Source organism: Physeter macrocephalus, chromosome 5 (assembly GCF_002837175.3).
Source record: "Physeter macrocephalus isolate SW-GA chromosome 5, ASM283717v5, whole genome shotgun sequence".
In the NCBI taxonomy this organism is placed as follows: Eukaryota; Metazoa; Chordata; class Mammalia; order Artiodactyla; family Physeteridae; genus Physeter; species Physeter macrocephalus.
In genome coordinates this window covers 20,642,546-20,666,335 of record NC_041218.1, presented here as the reverse complement: position 1 = coordinate 20,666,335, position 23,790 = coordinate 20,642,546, and the positions used below count along the sequence as shown (strand labels likewise).

General features: G+C 41.9%; 1 protein-coding gene across 2 annotated transcripts in view; it reads right to left on the bottom strand.

Moving 5' to 3' along the window:
* The window catches only part of CHCHD3 (coiled-coil-helix-coiled-coil-helix domain containing 3), a 299,018-nt gene that overhangs the window by 12,819 nt on the left and 262,409 nt on the right, over positions 1 to 23,790 (bottom strand). For both annotated transcript variants that reach the window (XM_007128150.3, XM_028489730.2), the window contains exon 7: positions 872 to 1,007. In XM_007128150.3, coding sequence (XP_007128212.1) covers positions 872 to 1,007 — 136 coding nt within the window. The remainder of the gene's footprint in view (positions 1 to 871; positions 1,008 to 23,790) is intronic.

Sequence of the window (23,790 nt, the reverse complement as noted above, 5' to 3'; positions counted from 1 at the left end):
AAATTAGACTGCAGGAAGGCATGCTGTGTAACTCAAACACTAGATTTAGTTGGGTTAGAAGGTCAAGTCTAGGGAATTTGTCAGCAGAAAGAAGCAAGGTTTCCAACAATTTCCATCTCTCAGAACAACCTATACCCAACAGAGTCAGTTAAATGATAGGCAATTACGTGACCTGCCAGAATTGATAATTTACTTCAGCGTTTATCATTAGCTTTCTAAAGTACACAAATTAGAGAAAATACACGTCCCGTGATCATCATATTATTCTGATACGAAGGGTCATGAGAAGAGTATGGCTATGGTACACAGAAGCGATGGAAATTGCTTCCTAAATCCATGTCTGGCCTGTCTTTCCCTGCCCAATTGACTGGACTCTACCAACTGGCAGAAGATTGAATGGTGCTTGCATGGTGGGTTTTTATTTTAGTTTTGTGTTTGCCTTTCGTTTTTTTAAACCAGACTCTCTGCATGACTACTTGCTGTTTAGGGACTTGAAGCTGTTGGCCCCTTAACGTGTATCCTTCCTCTTTGCTGGCTTTGAGTACTGGCCCAGAAATATAGGGCAATGACCCTGAGGACACAAGTATAAAGTAGAGGACAAAAGCTCAGAGCAACTAGAAAAGGTATTATTTACGTAAAACCTTTTTTGTTCTGCAAGTGGAACACAAAGAGACAACGGACTCTTCCTTCAGCCACCTGGGTGAAAGGTGATTAAAACTTAACCAACTCGTGACAGCAATTCTTGATGACGACTAGTTTGGTTTAAAAAGCTTTTTCACACACATTAGCCTACTGAGTCCTTCCCAGCGCCCATGATGTTGGGCTCTTTGTTCCTCTGCTGCCCTAGTTAGCTCTTGGTTTGTACACCCACCTGTTTGGCCTGATTGACACACTGCTTGTACTGATTGGCCAGAGCGGAGCAGCTGAGGGTCTGCTGGGTGTTCTGGCGGTAACACTGGAGAATTTGGGCCTGCAGATCGGCACAGATGGGCTGACACTCATACCGCCTGGAAACAAACACAGGGACCGCTGAGACAAATGGTCTTCAACCGGAATAAAGAACAAGGCTAAAAAAATATACAAAACATTAACTAAGACATAAATGTTACAAACGCCCCCCCCCCAAAATTTTGTCTTCAACCGGAATAAAGAACAAGGCTAAAAAAATATACAAAACATTAACTAAGACATAAATGTTACAAACGCCCCCCCCCCCCAATATTTTAACAATAATTTTCTTTGACCTTTAAAGAAAGATATCACACAAGGTAAGTGATTTCTTGTTACACAGCAGAAACTAACACAACATTGTAAAGCAGTTATACTCCAATAAAGATGTTTAAAAAAAAGATAAGTGATTTCTATGAAATTAGTTCTATTAATTGACACCACTGCGAGCCTCTCTGGACAGGGCAGCATTCCCACCCTACCTCAAACGTAACCATGTGAACGGGGCCAATTACTCTTCAGCCCAGCCAGCTAACTCAGGAACCTGGGAGCCCCAATGTTCTCTTCCGTTCCCACCTCCAGTTGGTCACAAAGCTTGATATCCTGCAGTCCAGACCTTTCTCCATACTCACTGTCATTACATTAATTCCTAATCATTTATATCCTGGATTCAAGCAATGACCTTCACGGGTCTCTCTGTCTCTTAACTTTCACCCTCCACTCCTACCTCCCAGAAGGTTCTTTCTAGTAGTAAGTCTAGACAGTATTTGCTTTCCAAATAAAATACGTGGTCAACAGGTAGGTCCTTTTGGATCAGGTTCCTGCCTACTCTTTTGCCTCAACCAGACCATGTTCAGGGTTTGGTTCTTACATGTCCCTTCACGCCTTGGCTCCGCTGCTCTTGATTTTGGAAAAGCTCTGCACCCAAGCCTCACCCAGTTCTACGTATCTGGAAAATACCTACCCATCTTTCGATACTTGAGCTAAGTATTGAAGTGCAACCTCCTCTATACGGCTTTCACTAGAGCTCTCTCCAACCACAGCAGAGTCTATCATTCCCTTTATGGTGACCCCCTAACCTGTATTAACTTCTTTCACCATGCACTACACTACAGTCTACTGCAATTTACTAGCATGCAAATCCCAAGTAAGGACTGCACCTTATTTTCTTTGTTATCTCAGCTATCGACATGGATCCCCCTTATAGAAGTCATGTAATAAATTGTTGAGAATACAAATGGGTGGAGAGAAAATTTAATTCCTTGAGGTAAAATTTTACTAGTTATACTTACAAATCTCAAGATTTTAGTTAGAGTGCTTTCAGTGAATATGCACTACTAAACATAAATGCTTCCAAAAAGCTGATAATATAGACTTGAAAAATGATAATAATAAAATAAACCAAATGGATTATACAAACAAAAATGAAATATTCTTGTTAAAATGGTAGAGGAGGGCTTCCCTGGTGGCGCAGCGGTTGCGCGTCCGCCTGCCGATGCAGGGGAACTGGGTTCGCAAAAAAAATATAATAAATAAATAAATAAATAAATAAATAAATAAATAAATAAATAAATAAATAAATAAATAAATAAATAAATAAATAAATAAATAAATAAATAAATAAATAAATAAATAAATAAATAAATAAATAAATAAATAAATAAATAAATAAATAAATAAATAAATAAATAAATAAATAAATAAATAAATAAATAAATAAATAAATAAATAAATAAATAAATAAATAAATAAATAAATAAATAAATAAATAAATAAATAAATAAATAAATAAATAAATAAATAAATAAATAAATAAAAATAAATAAAATGGTAGAGGAACTTGGAATATAAGGACAAAATACACAGAAAAATATATATATTACTATCACTTTAATCTAGGGATTCATTTTTTTTTCAAATTAGTTTTGTTTAATACAAAAGGTTCCAGCCTCTTATCAGTTCTTCTCTTGGAATTTAAATTTGTTATTTCCATAGTAATCATGAAATAGCATTATTTTAAATTGATGAGTTCTGAAAAACCCCTAGAGAACACAGGGGAAATATTTCTCATCAATAAGGAAACCCCTGGCTGACGATTTGTCTCCTCATTACTTTTATCCAACTCACTAAGCTAGTATACATATTTTGCTAGAATAGAAAACTGAAATGCAAGCCACGTTACTGGCCCCTAAGGGAATTTACTTCCTACTACCCTCTAAAAAAGTAGACACAGAGATAACATTGCTTGTATTCTTTCATTCATTACCTTACTATTTTGCCAAACACCTAAGAACAGAATTTAAATCCAATCCCAGGAGTTTCAACTGGCTTTAAGGTTTTGAAGTTCAGACGTCTGTGAATGTCTCCGGACACAGATTTCCCTGCTCCCCTACCATGAACATCAGTATCTAAAAAGAGTCAGCTGTGTTTCGAAGGGTAGAAGCACAGCTACGACTAACTGATTATAGCAAGACACACTCCTGGACAAATACTAAATAACATAGGATCAAGCATCAGGTTAGCTGAACCTAGCAAATATATGACTAATGCCTTTAACAGTTCATGAGAAAGCAGGGTTGCAGGCTATCCTAGTGTTGAGGACCATCGTCCCTCCACTATACTTTAGATTTAAAGCGGGGGAAAGAAGATGGGAGAGAAGGCTAGAAGTATCCTGACCACATATGCAGCCCCTCCCCATTAGCACACAGCGAAAGACCACAAAGAATGAGCTCCCACATAGTGCTCATCACAAGGAAGATGCTGTGGTTTTTTTTTTTCCTTCTAAAAAGACTCTTCACAATGGGATTCATTCATCTAATACTATGGACTCCTTAGGAAGAGGTAATTTAAGTTATATGTAAGCATTTACCCTGGGTTGAGCTATTTAGTCATGCAAGTTAAAGTCCGTGAGTTATTCATAATTTGAAAGGTGTCAAAATATACTTTTATCACCACAAATCAATACTACTCACTTCCAGGGCCCTTTATTTCCTGTATGGTAGTCTGTTCTTGTGTGAGTGACAGTGCACGTGTGCACGCAAATGCAGACATTTTCAGAAATCCTTTTTGTACACATTTCAACCTGTATTGATGATTAGATGGTAGAATGGGGGAAAGAGGGGTGGAAAGCAACATAATTGTCTTCCAGTTCCTGGACTAGACTCTGGTGCATTTTGCTTGGATTAATCGGTAAGGGCAAAGCTCTGTCTCTGTATTGATCTGCAATGCTGTTATGCTGCCCTAATGCACTGTTTTCACTTTGGGAAAATGCTAAATGAGATTACTGTCTAACATTAGAAGGCCATAAAACCCAAGCATGGCACCTTCCATTCAGGAAAAGGGTTTCAAAGACATTTCCAATATGCATTATGGTAAACCCTCCGTACAGTCATTGAGCCAACAATTGATTTTTATTGACTGCTTTCATTCCTGCTGATGGAAAAAGCCACCATTAGGTAAAAATAACAAAAGGCAGAATTTCAAGATACCCAAGAAGGAAAATTAAATCTGAGCAGCAAGAGACATTTAAACTATTTACTTTCTTCGTATGAAAAGATTTTTAAAAAGAAATGGTGAATGACAAATGTTAAGAGAAAGATGAAATATTTGGGGAACTCAAAACCATAATGAAGAAGTGAGAGATAGAAGAGTTGTCCAAAAACGTACTTACCAAAAAGGAACGGGTGGAATAAAGTGGATACACGGAATATATATCGCTCAAAAATAAGAAAAAATCCAGTTTGGTGGACTTGAGATTATTGGGGACTTCTGACGGATCCCACCACCTGCCTCGTCCCCTGGCTTTTCCTTTCTGTACTCTATGTGCGGCTCCGTCTCTCCCCTCCGCCCACCAGCACTAGAAGCTGGCCCTCTGCCCTTCCCGCCCTACCCCACCTCCTCCCACAGTGGCACTGCGGGCCAAGGAGGTTGCTGACGGTATTCAATGGCAGAACTGGCGACCAAAGATCTGCATATAGAACAACACCCAAAGAAGCACTCCTGGTAGGTATTCTGTAGCCAGTAAAATAATTTTTTTGCCAATGTTTAATGCTAGTATTCACTTAAAAGGCAGCTAATAAAATACATCCAAGTATTCTTCTCATAACACTGACAGATCAATGTAGAAACTTCGGGGAAAAAAATAGCAAAAAAGAATAAAGATACATATTTAGGCTGTTTCTAATTTTTAAGTGCTTAAAACACTATGGTGATGGACAAAACTTATCACTATTGTTTCTGATGATTTCCTTCGTAGAGTTTCTCATAAGTTGAATTAATTGGTGATGGACAAAACTTATCACTACTGTTTCTGATGATTTCCTTCGTAGAGTTTCTTATAAGTTGAATTAATTGGTCCAAGAGAAATGAAGATGTTTTGGTAAAAATGACGCTGAGATAAATAAGCAGTATTCAGAACTCTCTTCTTAAGATTCTAGTATTGGGTTTCCCTGGTGGCGGAGTGGTTAAGAATCCGCCTGCCGATGCTGCGGACACGGGTTTGAGCCCTGGCCCGGGAAGATCCCACATGCCATGGAGCAACTGAGCCTGTGCACCACAACTACTGAGCCTGCGCTCTAGAGCCCACGAGCTACAACTACAGAGCCCGTGTTCCGCAAAAGAGAAGCCACCGCAATGAGAAGCCCACGCACCACAGCGAAGAGTAGCCCCCGCTCGCCGCAGCTAGAGAAAGACCACGCGCAGCAACGAAGACCCAACGCAGCCAAAAAGAAAAAAAAAAAAAAAAGACTCTAGTATAATACATTAACACTTGGTTATCTGTTTTAGAGCTATCTGTTGGTTTTGCTGCTGCCTCTCCTACTTTCATGTCTTAGAAACTTCTCTGATGTGGGTCTGAGCTTTATATTTCGAGAAAACTACTTACCCATCATTTTAGTTCCAATATAAACAAAACGGATAATGAGGTAATTTCAGAGAAGGGAGAAAAGTGTGGAGATAGCCCTCCTCATACCACTCGGAAGGCTCAAGAAGTCATGTAATGACAATCAGTGAGCAGCCACAATTCCTAAAGCTCTCGGACACAAAAATCGTTCGTTGAGTGCAGGGTGGATACGAGAATGGTTGGCGCTACAAGGGGAATTCTAATTTTTTCGGGGGGTTTGGGGGGAGATTCTGATTTTTTAACAGGTTGCGACAATGCATCTTTCATGGGAACTGGTGACTTTAGAGAAAGGAATCAGTATCACAACTCAGTCCTCTGAATCCACAGGAGGCGGGTGACATGCAAGGAGGGAGGGGCAAGCATTATCAGTCTTCCCCCAGGTTTTAGGATCCTGAGTAAAAGTCCTAAAACCAGGACAATCCCAAAGATAGTACCTCTGGTCACCTATCCAAGATGATATGAACAATACAGTGCTCTACGCACACAGGTACACTGTTCTTAAACCAACGGGCCTCACACATACCCTAAGTATATGAGCACAAACATGCCAGAATATAAGGTGAATGAAAAACTTTCCAATTTTGCAATATATTTTTCTTCCTTATTCAGTAATATTGGGTACCTGGAAATGATGGCGGCATTAGGAAAAACCTAGGAAGAGAGTGGAAACGTAGTAACGCATGACCACATGGAACTGGTGGGGGCTGGATGACTCTGCCTTCTTGCTCAGTGGACAATACACCTCAACACTACAGGACTCCCCAGAGCCTGGTTTCCTTTCCCTAGGAGGTAGCTCTTGCCCCGCTCTTCTCAGAGAACCCTCATGGCATCTTGCCAATTTCATCATACCCTGCGTGGGATTCTGCTACATGGGCTCATCCCACCAAGGGTCTAAACTTAGAAAAATGGGGCCATCTTCTGCTGCACCTCCAAAGAACAAGGGCCACAACTGTTTTGTTTTGTAAATACACTTTCTTAAAATCTCGTGACCTAGAGAGGTTGGCTAATTTTCATCTTCCACTATATCATGGTACCCTTGCCATATCTGGGCTATGTGCAGCAAGGTTTAGATCTCTAAAAAGGGAGATAAAATAACTGTTACTGGGACTTCCCTGGCGGTCCAGTGGTTAAGACTCCACGCTTCCACTGCAAGGGGCACTGGTCTGATCCCTGGTTGGGGAACTAAGACCCCACATGCCACATGGCCAAAAAATAAAATAAATTAAAATTATTACTTACATAAAGGATATCTGGGATAAGCAGCAATAACTATATAGAGTTTGGGGACACAGAACATAACTGATGTCAACATTAACTCAACCTGGAAGAACTCGAAATCAACTTCCCATCACACTTACTTTAGGACAAAACCAAATACTCAAGAGATGTTATTTTCTCAAGCTCACATAAAGTCCTCTCATTAGGTAAAATTCTACACCTAACATACTGTACTTTAGTCTGGGTGACCCTTAATTTAGAGAAGTATAAGCCATCCTTCCCTCTCCCTTTCTTCTTTAACAATGCCTGGTGTGCTGTTATTGCTTAATAAATGTCAAGTAATAACACTGTAATAAAAATGGGCACTAGTAAGTTAACAATGCAGCTCTTTGCTTTAAAGGTGCCTGAGAGCAGCAGTTTATACAAAGTACCTGGAGCATAAACGTCACCTCCTGCCATGCACACAGTAGGAACAAAATTAAATCACAGCTCACAGAAGTGGCCCTTGGTTATAAGAACTGAAATACTGGGAGTGTTTTCTCTGTCCCATCAAAAGACCTACAAGCCGCGAATGAAGACATGTCCAGGGCCAAATGTTAAATTTGAATCTCCAAAGGCTGTATCAGTGTGTGAATGAGACCAAGTCATCTTAACACACACCAAATTATTTTTACTTGAAATATCTCAATAAGACTTCAAGGCCAGGAAACGCATCATCGTCATCATCACCATGATTATTATTATTAAAGAAAAGCATGACAAATCTCTGACTTTGTAAAGTCACTTTAATTAGACAACTTAGAAAATGTTAATCTTGGGCATACACAATGCATCACGCTTGGATTTCTTTTACTTTAAATATATGTCTGTATATAATACATTGAACTCATGCCAACACAAATTAAGAGTTACATTATTTTACCTATGAGGCTTTGGGAGTTATTTCCATTTCCCCTATCCTGCTACTTTAGAATATTCACTAAAATTGGTCTAAGGATAGAAAATATGAGCTGGTTCATTCATTCTTTCATCTACTCAGCTACTCCAACAACAAATATTATTAAGTCACAGGCATTTATCAAGCATTCGTTACATGCCAGCACTACGGTAGGTGCTGAATAAGATGTGATCCTTGCCTTCTGCTGGCTCCCACTCTCGTAGGGAGAGACAGAGGTGTGCAAAAAGTCTTATAATGAGAAGGCTGAGCTATAAACAAAGTGCTAAACAGAGCTCTCGTTTTGAATGGAACAGGAACTGAACATACAGTGTTCCAGACAAGAGGACATTCATCACCAGTGAACAGGAAGGGAAGACTGGCCTTAGGATTCGCTTGAAGTTAACTTTCAAGCCAGCAGGAAGATCTGTCCATTGTATCTAAACTATAGACAGACTCCGAGATGGAGAGGAGAGACCTCCTCCGACCTTGGGTATATGAATACACCCGCAACCTGGTTACTCCAAGCCTTCTAGATGCCTCTGCCTTCTCTAAGAGCAAAGTTTAGTGCTTGTGTTCATGACATTTGCCAACACAAGCTTGGTTTGGCGGGGTGGGAGTAGTTGCATACGGTAAGAGCTTATAAACTCTCTGAGTCAAGTAGGGAATCCCTAGAAAATAATCAGAGGCCAGATGCCCAGTTTCAGACCTGTCAACAATAAACGAATGTTGAGACAGGTTTCTGGTTGCTCTGTCTTGGTAGGAGGGCTATGGTCTCAACTTTCAGCTGGTGCCAAAATTACTCTTCAGCTTTCATCATTTTCCTACTTAGGGACCGTCTTCGCTAAGTAACTAACCACACTACTGCTTTCCTACTTCATACGGCCAAGAAGGAGAAAACTGGATAATGTGGTCTCAGATCAACGCCCAGTTTTGGAGGTGGGAGGGAGATAGGAGGAACTGGAATAAGATGGGGAAGGTGGAAAGATACTGGGACGCTGAAGAACCTACCAGAATTCGAGGGGACTCCTGGAGAAGAAAGGGAAGCGTTATGGGCCAGATTAGTCAAGATGCAGAGAGGGTAGAGGGACTGGCTGAGCAGCTAAACAGCCTGTGAGGAGGACAAAGGGGAGGGGAGACTGCGGGCTCCAGGCTACGGGCTGCAGCAAACTGTGGCATCCGCTTCCGAATTCTGGAAGGGCCACTACCCCCTTCATCACCCATTCTTCCCGCCCAAGTCCTCAGGCTCCGAAGAGGAAGAGCTGGATTCAGCCAACATGGTTGTCTCCCATACAGCCAAGGGGAGGGCACCAGTCCTGGCAATCCAGCAGGTTTTTACTGAGAGAGGACACTTGTAACGAACCTAAGACACTCTGACCAAATTTTAACGGAACGCCAGACACAACCTCCCCGAGATAATCCTTCCGTATTTGGAGCAATATTTATTTCACAGGTCTTATTATATCATTTTCATCAATGCAATCTGACTATTGCAGTAGCACAGAATCACAGCATCTTCAGGTTGAGTAGCATGGTACCAGCAGCCTGTGCAGAAATATGGTCAAGCACACACTTTCACGTTACGTCCCTATTTTTAGGCACTTCTAATTTTTCAAAAAGAATTACCCTCTGGGATGAATTGTCTATGCTCCTTCTCAGCTGAGGAGTGACTTCGGGGTGAGATGTCTGGTGAAATTCCATCTGAGTCACCCAAGCATAAACATACATTCCGGTACCCTTACCTCTTCCCTGCAGTGATCAAATTTGAGAGAGTGCTTTTAATACTAAGATAAGAGCAGCTTAATTTAAAACATTTCAAAACTGCCATGTATCTCGAGAACTGTGACACATTCTAAAAAACCGGGTTAAGATCAAATTTTAAGTCTATAGTGAGAGAGTGTGTTATAGTACATTAGGTGATACTCTTTTTTCCACTACATTTTGAAAGTAATATCCAAATACTAGATACACCCAGGAAGGAATGTGCCTGGCTCTCTTAACTGAAAGAATTGCAAATGTATTTACTGCAGTGACAAGTAAAAGAAAAAAAATTAGCCATACTGATCTGCCCTTAAGTGTCAGAGTGCTAATAATGAGGAATGGAAAGAGGGGGAAGGGAGGAGGCTTAGGCTCTACCCCTGCCCAGAGGGAATCCCCAAATGGGTGCACTACGCCATGCCCTGGTGACTAGGCCATGCCAGCAAACCTGCAGGAACTGTCAGGCAGAAAAATGCCACCTGGACATCACAGGGGTGTACGTACTGTGGAGGAGGAGGTAAAGGTGTGTACAAACACAAGAAGGGAGAAAAACTCATACCTGTAAAAGAAACACCCTCGTAAAGGTCACAGGTTAAGACAAGGCGGTGTGATGGGTGTAAGGGGAAGAGTACAGCGGTAAGCGCCACAACGGTTCTGAGGAGGGAGCTGGGGGAAGTCTAGGGAGAGTCCACGGAGGAGAAGAGATGGGTTCTGAAAGCCTTGTCCTGAATGCAGGCTAAGACTGTAAGAGGCAGAGAGGACACGTAAGAAGGTCTACGTGAGCCAAGGCCCAGGCTCGGTCGAGCTGGGCGCGTCCGGGGCCTCAGGTTGTCGAGAGGCTGGCAGAGGTTAGAGGCAGGACTGAAATGGGAGGCCCTGGGATCTGGATGGCCTTCCGATAAGACAGACGATGCTCAGATTCTGTTCCGCAGGTGGAGACAAACCACCAAGCTCTCCAAATGAGGCAGGAAAGCCATCAAGGTGCCTAAGCTGATCGGATGTGAACAAATCAGATGGACGGAAGTGGGAACCATCTAGGCTGGGAGCCCAGTGGAAGCTGTGTCCGGCTAGAGAAACAGGCAAGAACGGAGGCACTGGCGAGCAAGGATGGAAGGATGCAGTAACTGACACATGTGGACGTCAGGAAGAGGAAAGACTGGGCAATACACATGGGGCTGAGGCCTGGGGATTTAAAGAATGAGAGTGCTTGAGTAACGTTCCTAAGTGGAAACGACCTACCCAAATCTAGAGTGTGGGCCTGGAGCTCAGCACTGGGAACAGGGCTACAATCACGGACTGAGCATCCCCTGAAAGACACAGCGGGGAGTGCAGAGACAGAGGGCAGGAGGGACAGCTGAGCCCTGGGGAGCAGCCCCACTGGGGGTAAGGTGACAGGGAAGGAAGGCGGAGCAGTCCGAGAACCGGGAGTGGAGAGAAGCAGCAGTATGCCACGGCATCACAAGGCTGGGAAACCAGAGCTTCACGAAAGAGAAGAACGTTGAAAAGAATACAGATTGATAAAAGGCCGTGGAATTCAATCCCCAGCAATTTAGAGAAATAGTTTCAATACAGTGCGTAAGGCAGAGGCCAGACAGCAGGAAACTGGTAAATAAGAAAATGGGCAGTAAAGAGATGAAGGCAGTGGGATGACGTCAGTTCAACATCCTTTACGGAGCGCTTGTTCTATACCAGGCACCGTGTGCACATGTGCGCGTGCGTGCGTGCACGCGTGCGTAGGAGAGAAAGACACGCCCATTTCATACGAGCTGCTTCTATGGGGCACATCTAGGAACAGTAAAAATATCAAAGGGGAGGAGTACATCTGGCTGGAGATGACCAGAAAAGGTCTTAGATGAGATGCAAGAATTTCAGTGGTCTTAAAGAACAGGAAGGGCTTAAGCAGTTAGATAGGGGAGAAAGGCACTCTAGACAGAAAAGTGGAAGAAGCAAAGGCTGTGGAAGAAGAGAAGAAAGTTTGCAGGCAGAGGCAGTGACATCACTAACAGACTTTTTTTTTTTAAGATTCATATGGAAATTTACATGCAAATCAGAAAGCCAAAACACTCTCAGCAAGGACATGCTCTACAAGTGATAAAGGAATTTCCAGAAAGTACAGTAATGAGCAGAGGTGAGCTTAGAAGTTGGGTAAAGAGGGAAGGCTGTGTGAAAAAAGTAGAGTTTTGATTTCAACAGTCTTTAAAAAGAAAGACAAGAAGGGCAGGAAGGAGGGCAGACATGGTGTGATTAAGGAGAAACATGGTGTGATTAAGGAGAACCACGGTTCTCTTGGTTAAAGCGTTAAGTCCACAGTGAGGAATATTAAAAGTGAGATTGGTGAGACATAGGAGGGGCGGAAGGAAATCTTTCGGTGGGAAACCTCAAAAGCTAGATGAATCATCTGACAGTAATGGGAATTCACGTGAGTAAGAAAGAGAACAATCCACAAAAAGAGGGATTCTCCTCCTAAAGGCATCAGCAAGTAGCTGCTATTTCCCTACTTCATACCCCATAAATTAGGGGTACCTCAAAAGAATTTCATAACTAATAAAAGTGAAGAGTTTATAAGGGATGTATAATAACAGTGAACTACATGTGCATCAATGGAACATCCGCACAATTACTCTTCAGTTTAAAAACTCCAACATTTCTTTTTACGGTTCAGATTAAAGTACTCGGTACTGATGCCATAACACATCATACAATCTCAACCCCTTGTGTTACATAAACAGATTTAAGCATTTTTCAGAGGACAGGCAAGATTTAGCAAATTGGCTTAACATTCTAGGCAGCTGCTGAGACTGAAATTGACAAGACTAACCGTGAAAGTAGAGAAAAAAAGAAAACAACAACCTCCTGCACACAAATTCTTCAAATGATTATGATGAGCCTCACACATGAGTATTTCTGAGGCGGAATCACAATGATTCCTATGTAAAGGGATAATGATGTATTACTGCAGGACCAAACAACGCATTTCTCAATTCATGTCCTGGACTGGATTCCTCATGCTGAGCCCCATTAGTTTTATATCTCCCTAAGGGTTCCAATTCAGCAGTATTAATCTAAGCCCTCACACACAGCTCCCGGCGCTGAACGTCTGCCATATGACTGTCCTTTAATACAGCTCTCCAGTTGAGTGTTTCTGGAGGAAAATCATAGAACCAGGGTAAATCCATAGTAGACACTAAATTCTGCCTACCGTGTTTTTACATTTCTGTGGTAAATTCATTCTTGCCCTCTTTTCCATGATTATTTCATTACATCTCCATTCTTTCACTCTTGGACATTTTTCTAATTTTCATTGAGAAAAACAGAAACCAGATAGCTCCCTCACTGTCCCATCATAAAATCTGGATCTCCAACTTTTCTACTGTTACTTTGGAGGAAGAGTGCCTCTCTTCTAACCATTTCTTTCCCTACTAGATCATTTTTAAGAGCTCCCCCACCTTCTCTAGAAGAGTGCTATCCAAGAGAACTCCCTGCAGTGATGGAAACGGTCCTGTCTATGCAGCCCAACACACTGGTCAAGGCCACGTGCTGCTACTGAGCACCTGAAACGTGACTAAAGCAACAAAGGTAAAATTTTATATTTTATTTAATTTTAATAAATTTAAATCTAAACGGCCACCCGTGGCTAGTGGCTATCATACTGTTGAAAGCACAGCTCTAGCAAATACTATTCTTATGACAGCCACCTCCACTTCCTACCTTCCATCCATTCTCTCCTATCCACATCCAAGTGGCCAAATCCAACCATTCTTGGTAGACGTCTTATAGGACCAATCGGCATGGACTTAAGTAAATTACTCCCCTCTCTTGAAAGGGGCTTCTTGGCTTCTACAAACACTGCGCTTCCTCCCTTGCTTCTCCTCCAGCTCATCTTCTTCTAACTGATCTCTTGATGTGGGAGATCCTCAGGGCCATATCCTGCTCTTCTCTCTATATAGTCTCTCCACCAGGATCTCAACCATTCATGTGGCTTTAACATCACTTGTGTGCTAACAGCTATCAAATCTGTACCTCTAGCCCTGCCTTCTTACAGGTGACTGCCTCCTGCTATTCACACTGAAGGTTTTACAGGTGCTACATGTTTAAGATCGAACACCTAATTCCTTCCTCTACCCGCAATTTGTTCTTTCTTCCCCATCTCAGTAAATGGACCTTCCAAAATCAGGGAATCCCCCTTGACACCGCCTCTTCTCTCATTCCCAATATCCAATCTGTCACCAAGTCTTATCAATTAAACTTCAAAAACAGATCCGGAATCAACCTATTTCTCTCCATCTCCACTGTCATTATTCTAGATCAAGTCGCTACCACCACCACCTGGAATATTTCAAAAATCTCCTAAGCAGTCTCCTGGTTTCCATGCTGAGTCCTCCAGACTCATCTTTACAGCAATTCATTATCAACACAACAACTGGAGCGACTCCTTTTAAATGGATCTTATAACTTCCAGGTTACAACCCTAATCCTTCAAATACTCCTTACCACTCTTGGGATAAAATTCCAAATACTAATTATGGCCTAGTAGGACGTGGCCCCCACCTCCATCTCCGGCCTCATCTCTCCCCACTCTGCTTTCCTGCATGCTTCCTTTCAGAACCCCAAAGGAGCTCAGCTCCTTCCCCGGGGGCCTTAACACTTGCTGATCTAGCTGCTTAAATGACCTTCCTTTATGCTCCCCCAACACCTACTATTTTAGCCTAAAGAGGGGTCGTCTCTGATCCCTCACAGTGGATTCCCATGTCACATGCTCTTACAGCATTTGACAGCACTTAGCACAACTATAACTGTCGAGTTATTTGGGAGACTAGTCATTTCTCCGATTAGTCTGTAATCTCCAAGAGGGCAGGGCTCAGGTCTGTTCCGTCTACACAGTATTCCCAGCGCCTGGCACAGCATCTGGCAAACACCACAGGCTGCTCAGACCCCTCACTACAGAGCTACTAGGGCACTCTCTCCACTTCTCCTCGCCACCATGTTAGCCTGAGTGTATGTGCGGGCATAAGGTGGATGGAAGTGTGTCCAAAGTACTACACTGGGGAGACAAGTGTTCCTAATGTCCCATCTGGAATCGAGATGAGTTTTCTTCTAATAAAGTAGAGAGACCAAAGTTAGTTAGCTTCCATAATATAGTCACTGCTTATACTTGCACCATTTACCCTGATGGTTAACATAGGGTCTGGCATCTAAAACACCTACGTCCAAGTCTGGGCTCCGCCTTTCACTTGCTATGGAGGCTGGCGCAAACTGCTTAATCTCTGTAAGGTGCAACTTTTTCATGGGCTCCTACTCTTTTGTTGTAAAGATTATTAAGATAATGCATAAGCTCTCAGCACAATGCCCGGCACACAGTAAGCTTTTAACAGACAGTAGCTGCTATTATTACTATTATTCTTATTATCTCAACTAATAAATTTCAGTAGGTTGTTCTGGGAACCTATTAGTTACCACCTTATTTCTAAAGGAAAAGAGGTTTCCACTTTCACACCGCCAACTTAAAAACCAAGTTTTAGAATACAATTCACGTGAGGGTTGGTGACTTCACGTAACTTGAAGGTGTCCACGAAGCGTTCAGGTGGCAGCAAAGAAGGTTCCTGCATGTGTTTTTGATAAAGGGATTAAAAAGCTGCACTCGTGTTAAAAGCAAACCTCCAGCATGGGGTATATAATTAACATAAACCTATACATCTTTTCTTCTCTCAACTACGTTCTCACGGAGGGCAACAGTCTTCCCTATGAATAAATGGAATTGTATTTGAAGTAATTACACTTGGCACAGATTTGCCCACTGCTGGTGGCAGGGCTGCTACTTGTGAGTAGGCACTGAGGCGGAACTCAACGGAATTGATGGCAAACTGCTTTAATTTTCTTTAATAGTGGCAAAATCCTGTCTAAAACAAGCTGGACATTTCAAGAATGATCAACACCACACAATTTAACGTTCTGTTACCATTAAACCAGTATTCAAACAGGCCAGAAAGTGGTTTTCAGCCTCTTTCCATACGTTCCTATATCTTTAGTGTCAGAAATGTCATTCTGTCAAGTCAAGCTGGCAGCCCTCAGCAGGAGGCCCAGAAGTGCCAGCGTTACTTAAATATGTCGGATAACTTTTCAGTTCATTCCCGCTGTGAGATCTGTTCCCCCTACCCCACCCTCAAAAAACGTTAACCACCAAAGGGCACTCAGGAACAGGGAGAAACATGAGAGGACTAATGATGATTTCATTTTCAAATGGTTTGAAACAGGCAACGACAGCATTGACTGTGACGGCCCTGTAGCCCAGGCCACTGGGGGGGGGGAAGCTTGGGATCAAAGGATTCTCTTTTCAATAATACTGATAAGAAATTAAAGATGGTCTCCCCTGTGCCTGATGAGTAGCCCTTGTGAAGGACATATGAGAACCTAGGATCCTGCACATAATAAGACCACGACAGATACCTGTGGATTCAGTACTGCTCAGAAGTTAACTGCACGTGACTAAGATGATGTAGAAAGCTTGGAAACCTGGAGTTTTGCTATACGTATCATTTCACATCATGGTAAGAAGTATATAGTGGCTGTGGCTATACATATCATGAAGTAGACACTTCCGACTTATTTGCCTAATGTGACCAATGTGAACCGTCAAAAACGGGCTGCTTACGGCCAGCAACTCGTTCGGGCTAGGAATGAAGAGTCTTGAGAGAGGAAGATCTTGAAGTGCTGCTCAGGACTGTAACGTCAGTTTAAGGTCTGAATAACTGGTCTGATTATCCAAATTGGATGAATTATTGAGACCGTTTTTATCACAAGCACACAGAATAAAATAAAGCACTGAGGGCTTTTCATAGAAACTTTTCAAAACAATGCTAAATTAATTATAGTATTAATTTCTACCAAATACCATCAATTTTTACCACTTCTTGATCTCCAAGATTAGTTATAATCGCCAATATTTATACTGAAGAAGAATCATTTCACAGATGGAGTTTTACTACTTCTGGTATTTAGGAAAGAGGTCATTTGACTGCCGTCTTATTTCCCTGCTTGTAAACTAAAGCTTCTGCCCATGAGACACTATTTTAGAAATGCACTGAAGGTTAATATCTTTGCATGTATTACAAATGCTAATCAAAGTGCAATGTTAATATATTCTCTTATTCATTACAAAGAAAATGACACATATGACTGCACATTAAGGACATTTTGCCAACAGTATTTTCTATCCTGAGTAATTTTTAAGTCCCTGCAAATGCCAGTCACCGTCCCACTGGTACTCTGGTGGCCTGAAGTGAGGAAAAAGAAATTGGCTTTCCTACCAGGAGCCGTATCAGGACAAGAGGTAACAAAATATAAAGTCCTGTTTTGTGGTTATTTCATTTCCCCAAACCTGCTGGTAGGTGAAAGGTGAAAAGAGAACAGTAAAAAGATATTAAAATTGCACTACACAGCCTTCCTTCCTTCCTTCTTCCTTTCTCTCTCCATCCTTCCTATTTCTGGTTAGGCACTATCAATTAAGGGAGGTAAACAGAGATTTTTATATTTGGCTCTAAAGCAGGTGTAGCAAATCAAAGGAAAAACGCCAACTCTCTCAATGCTCATGCCAATGGCAGACATCACTAATCAACCACGGCACTCCAGATTCCTTAGCCTTTCCTTGTTTCCGTGGTGTTCTAGCCTTAGCCTTGGGTTTGACTCTCCCGGTTCTGCACTTTCCTGCGGTCCTGGAAAGGATGAGGATTATTTCCTGACGCCGAAATTCAGAGGTCTGGTTTTCTTCCAATAAGCACTTTGCGGTACAAAATCCAAGGCTTCTGAAAGTAAGGAAGAGACCAGACGATACACCTTTCTGACTCACTCCACATCCCTCCAAAATGCAAGTAAAGCCAGGAAAAGTTATCTGGGCCGAACAGTCTATTTCTTTACTTCCTGGAGAAAAAGAGTGGGGAGCAAAAGAGTAGGCCCCCATTAACGTTTACACCTTGATCTTAAACCATGTCTGTTTTCAAAGCGGATGTGTGGTTCAGAGTCACCATTCGCCCTTTCAAAAAGTATGTGTTTAAAAGAAAGTTTCACGACAGTCGCCAGGGGCTGCGTAAGCATTTTGGGAGCACCTTCCCTATCTATTAACACAGGCGTTCATTTGGTTTCGAATTTAATTGCTCTCTCTTTCCAGAAAGCCCTTAGTGACACCATCTCGCATCCAGCCTTCACATCTGGCTCCGCGACCTCAGAGAGCAGGATTCCTGGGCACTGCCTGCCTGCCTGCCGTGGTGGCCAAATGTGACTCTCGCCAGCTGCTGCTGCGCGGCCTGCTTTATGACAGGGGCCTGCCTGATCGCTCGGAGCCATTCCAGGCACAGAGCCTTCCAGGCAACAAGAAGCTAGTAGATGCAACCTGCTTGGACCAGGGCCACCTTCTGCTCCCAAGGATCACTTCTCTACACGTCCGCGGCGGGCTTTCTTTCTAGTGCTCAGGAGAGGCCCGTCCCCACACTTGCACAAAGGATCTCCCCGGATAAAGAAGTTAACAGAAAATCAGAGAATGGCCAAACCTTGCATAATTTAATTTGATAAATGGCACATTAATGTCTCAGAATAATCTGGAACATCAAAATGGAGGTAGGTTCAACTATGATTAGAAATGCGGCTGCCTGAAAAACAGACACAGACCAGAAGAGCTGTCTGGGGCACCTCTGTCTATCCTTGGGAGCTGAATGAAAGGTGGAGGTTTCTCCTGTGCACGTGTTTGTCCCCAACTCCCCACAGCTGCTGGCTCTCAAGAAAATGCTGCTTGCAGGCGGTGACCACATAAAGGGCAGCACTCCTCTGCTTTATAGAGAGTTGAAAAGATTTACATAATTTTTCTGGGGTCCCAAGTTCTTTCTTTTTTCGTTTTTTCAGCATTACCCATAATGTATTTGTCCACGGGATAAACAGAGACGCCTTCCCCTACAATTATATTTGCTTAAAGGAAAACACAGCTGCCTTTCTTGCATATTAAGATGCAACTGGAACTAGAGAGACCAAACAAAGATTTCAAAGGGAAGGGAAGTTTTTACAGCATAAAAGACACTCCACCAAACCAACGTGCGTTGGAACTAAAAAACGGAGGCAAAGTAATGACTATTCTCTGTGGCGACAAAAGTCCTATTGAGCAAGAAGCTATAGGTGCCATTTTCCAGAAGAGCCACCTGCTACTACTTGGAGCTATTGCAGATACTCAAGAGCCAGAATTTCTGAGTCCTTCCATCTACAGGGCTTGTGTGGGAGAAAGCGCACACACGGGTGCCCTGAGGCAAAACCAATAGGTAATAACTTGATGCTGTCGCTGTGGGATGAGGGAACCATCAAGTTGACTACTTAACAATCCTCTCTTAGACGGGCAGCATCTCACTGCTAGCTACTGTTTAGAGGAAACCTTTGGAGAAACACGCTAACCCAGGAGAAAGTAAGTGAGGGACCCATTCCTTTGGGAAGGGGAAGGTACTGTACTGCTAAGAGGACCTGCCCATCCCAAGTACCGAATTAGCAAGAGAGGATAATGAACCTAATCAGAGTTAGCTATTATTTCCTATACTTACAATTGCATCTAATAATACTGCTGCCAGCAGAGCTGTTTTATGTGATGTCTCCTTCACGTGGCAACCTTTTCATAAATCAAAGCAGAAGCCAATACCAGACAGATTCTTGTACAGCCTGCCTGACAATAAAGGTTAACGCTGAACCTTCGCTGTTATCAATCTTCATAAATGTGTCCATGATGTGGCAAGACCGCTCCACACTACAGTTGGCTGCCACTAATTCATACAAGGTAGTGACCCACTAGGTTAATGGGACTGGATAATCAGTATAGTTTTAACTGAGCCAGAAGAAGAAATGGCTCTCTTATCTTCGCCTTAAAGTATACAGGAGTTTTCTCCTCTCTGCATTGGTTCCATGGCTGCCTTGCTCAGAAAGTGCCTACAATCAAGTTTAATACAGACTCGTACAGCAGACAACAGAGACCTCATGGGGAAAGCAGGTAAGGTCAGCTTTCGTAAGAAGGTAACTTGTTATGAAGTATTTAATTGGCTTTTATGGTAGAGAGCTCCCTGACTTGAAGATGTCATGTTTCTGAATTCAAGCAGAAAATGTTAATGAGACGTACTTCAGTTTTGGAAAATATATGAATCTGTCTACATTAACAGAAGTGAAAAACAGTCTTCAGAAACAGCAAAGGTCAAGAAGTTTTCACGTTATCAATAATCCTTCCTTAACAAAAATTCACATTATACAGAAATCTGAACTGAAGGAATTCCCAATTAATGACAAACCTTAACCTAATAAACAATACTCCACTATATTTTGAATTGTGCCATCATCTTAAGTTCCCTATTGATACTGTGACGAGGAGAGCTCACCTTCTCTAGGGCATGTGTTGGAGATGAACTCTGGCAATTAGCTAATGTCCAACAAAAATCAGCCCTGTATGGAAGTCTATAAGTGAAGACCTTCAACAGCTAGATAAATCAAACCATCAAGCTAGGCACAGAGATGTCACATAGCCACAGTCCCCTAATTTGCTGAGTGGATGCATCTCAGCCTGTATTTACTGAGTGCAGAATACGTGCGAGGTGCTGGGGGAGATCAATAAACAAAATAAAATACAATTCCTGCCCTCAGGAAGGTTTCATTTCAACTGGAAATGATATTCACACACTGTAACCTGATACACAACCTTGGTAATGGGCCCTTCCCAAGAGCCTGTAATTCTCACTTAGCTTTTTAGACAACAGTTTCCTCTACTGTAAATTCAAAGTCCCTTCTAGAGGAAAACATTCTGAGGATAGAAACTTGAAAAGCAGGAAAAAGTTTTATAAGGGTTTAATTCAGTCTAGTAAATAACAGTATTGATAGTAATTGAACACGCTTAGGAGTATCACTGCTACAAAGATGTCTAAGCTGCAGCTCGTGCCTTCAGGGGCTCTTGTTTTAGAAGGGAGGTAGGTGTAAAGGCAACTACGATGCAAACTGGGCTGTAATAAGGGCTCGAGTTACCTGAACACAGAGGGAGCAACTGAGTCCTTCTTCTGGGAGCCCGGAGTGGGAAGGGACGTGTCAAGGAAGACTACAGAGACACTGACATGTGAGACGAGTCTTGGCAAGTGGACAGCTGACATGGAGGATATGAAGGTGTGCTGTTACAAAGCTGCAGAAGCACAGGTGGAAGGCATGCTCTTGCCTTACGGAGTGAACTCTAGGGTCCATGAAAGAGTTGGCAAAGATGAGGCTGAGGAGATGTCAAAGGTTATTTTCACAGTATGCTTCAATATTGTTAAGTTCGGGGTGCCTGTCCCAACTTCTAAATAATGATTTATTAGATACTGTCAATTATTCAGCTTTGAAGCAGAAACTTATTTCGTTTTTAATCATATGGATCAGATTGATGGATGAGTATCTTAAGATTGCAAGGCAAGCTGTTAAAACAAAACAAAACAAAAACTATTATCAGTAGCCACTACTTATCACTGCAAATCAGGATTATCACAACACTGCAACCAAATAAATGAATGTGGGTGCTGAGACTGATAGAGGACTGCAGCCACCATTCTTAGCTCCTAATATTTAAATGTTGGATTCACAAAAATAAGTGTCATTGCTTTCTTGATAATAAGCAAAAGTTATAAGTAAGCTTATTAACTACAGTGACATTAATAACATAGCATACTGTCAGTGTTAGGATTCCACACAAGATTTCATTTGAAAACAGGTCCACTCACTGCTTTAAAAAAAAACAAAGAAAGTTGGAAACTCTTGGAGGGACTGGGAGATAGGGAGGGAGTTGTTCTTTCCAAGGCTTGTGTTTTCCCTTTCCACTCTCTACAGGGATCTACATTTTTTCAAAGAAACAAGGTTATACCTGTGATTAGGTTAGCTTTTAAAACCCAGAATGTAGTTTAAACACCCCCCCCACACACACACAGAGGTAAGTGTGCTTTTTTTTTCTTTTTGTTTCTTCTTCCTGACCACAAGCCACCAAACCTCCGGCCTTTCATTCTTCACTGCAAACACAAGGGTTAAATAGGCTTTTGAGGAGTAAACTAGACACTTAACCAGAAGTGTCACTTTTATTTCTGGGAAAAATTAGGGTCCAAATGCCAAGCAAGTGACTTCAGAACCAACTTTATGGAGAATGTTGTTTATTTATCATAGGCTGTCAACCTATAATTGCCTACAACCTCAAAATGACAGAAATATTCTAAAGGTATGACAACTGATGAGATGAGGATGGTACCATACACTAACAATAGCTGCGCTTCTCCTGGCACAGACTCCCATGTGCATTTCTAACTAAATTACGTATTTCCTAGCCTGTTAAAATATAATTATTATTTTGAGTACTGTTATTAACCATTGGTTAATGATTTGACAGAAAACGTGTCTTTAAACACATTTTTTTAGAGGCATGGTACAGTCTCAATTGCAATTTTACAGGTTTGGGGATTATCCCTTAGGGAAATATATATATATATATATATAGGAGATTATATGATGGGCATAAATTTAAAAACACACACAAAATTCACTCAACAGAAACTTGAACTATCAATGACTATAATCATTAGCTAACTACTGACTGCTTGGAGTGTGCCAAGAACATGAATGGACCTCCTTTAATATTCCCATATAACATCTCTGTGATGATCACCTTTTACAGATGTAGAAAACTGAGGCGGGGGTGAGGAAGGAAGAGAAGCAACTTGCTAGAGCCAGTCTGCTGCACTATGTGAAGGATATCTATCAAGGTTATACCCAGTAAAAATTTTGCTCATGTGGATATTTACTACTTCATTATAGCTCCACTGACTCTGTAGGATAGAAAAATTAAGAGAAGTTCTAATAAGTTAAAAAAGAAATCAGGAAGACCAAGAACCACAAACAAGAGAAAATGAGCACATTTTCTTGGTAGTTGCTATAGTAAAATCTGTAGCATGGTAAACATTCCTTTTTTTTTTTAACATCTTTATTGGAGTATAATTGCTTTACAATGTTGTTAGCTTCTGCTGTATAACGAAGTGAATCAGCTATATGTATACATATATTCCCATATCCCCTCCCTCTTGCGTTTCCCTCCCACCCTCCCTATGCCACCCCTCTAGGTGGTCACAAAGCACCGAGCTGATCTCCCTGTGCTATGCGGCTGCTTCCCACTAGCTATCTATTTTACACTTGGCAGGGCATATATGTCAATGTCACTCTCAACACTTCGTCCCAGCTTACCCTTCCCCCTCCCTGTGTCCTCAAGTCCATTCCCTACGTCTGCGTCTTTATTCCTGTCCTGTCCCTAAGTTCTTCAGAACTTTTTTTTTAGATTCCATATACATGTGCTAGCATACGGTATTCGTTTCTCTCTTTCTGACTTACTTCACTCTGTATGACAGACCCTAGGTCCATCCACCTCACTACAAATAACTCAATTTCATTCCTTTTTATGGTTGAGTAATATTCCATTGTATATATGTGCCACATCTTCTTTATCCATTCATCTGTCGATGGACACTCAGGTTGCTTCCCCATCCTGGCTGCTGTAAGTAAGAGCTGCAATGAACATTGTGGTACATGACTCTTTTTGAATTATGGTTTTCTCAGGGTATATGCCCAGTAGTGGGACTACTTGGGCCATATGGTAGTTCTATTTTTAGTTTTTTAAGGAACCTCCATACTGTTCTCCACAGTGGCTGTATCAGTTTACATTCCCACCAACAGTGCAAGAGGGTTCACTTTTCTCCACACCCTCTCCAGCATTTACTGTTTGTAGATTTTTCAATGATGGCCATTCTGATGGTGTAAGGGAATACCTCACTGAGGTTTTGATTTGCATTTCTCTAATGAGTAGTGATGTTGAGCATCCTTTCATGTGTTTGTTGGCAATTCGTTTATCTTCTTTGGAGAAATGTCTGCTTAGGTCTTCTGCCCATTTTTGGATTGGGGTGTTTGCTTTTTTGATATTAAGCTGCATGAGCTGCTTGTATATTTTGGAGATTAATCCTTTGTCAGTTGCTTC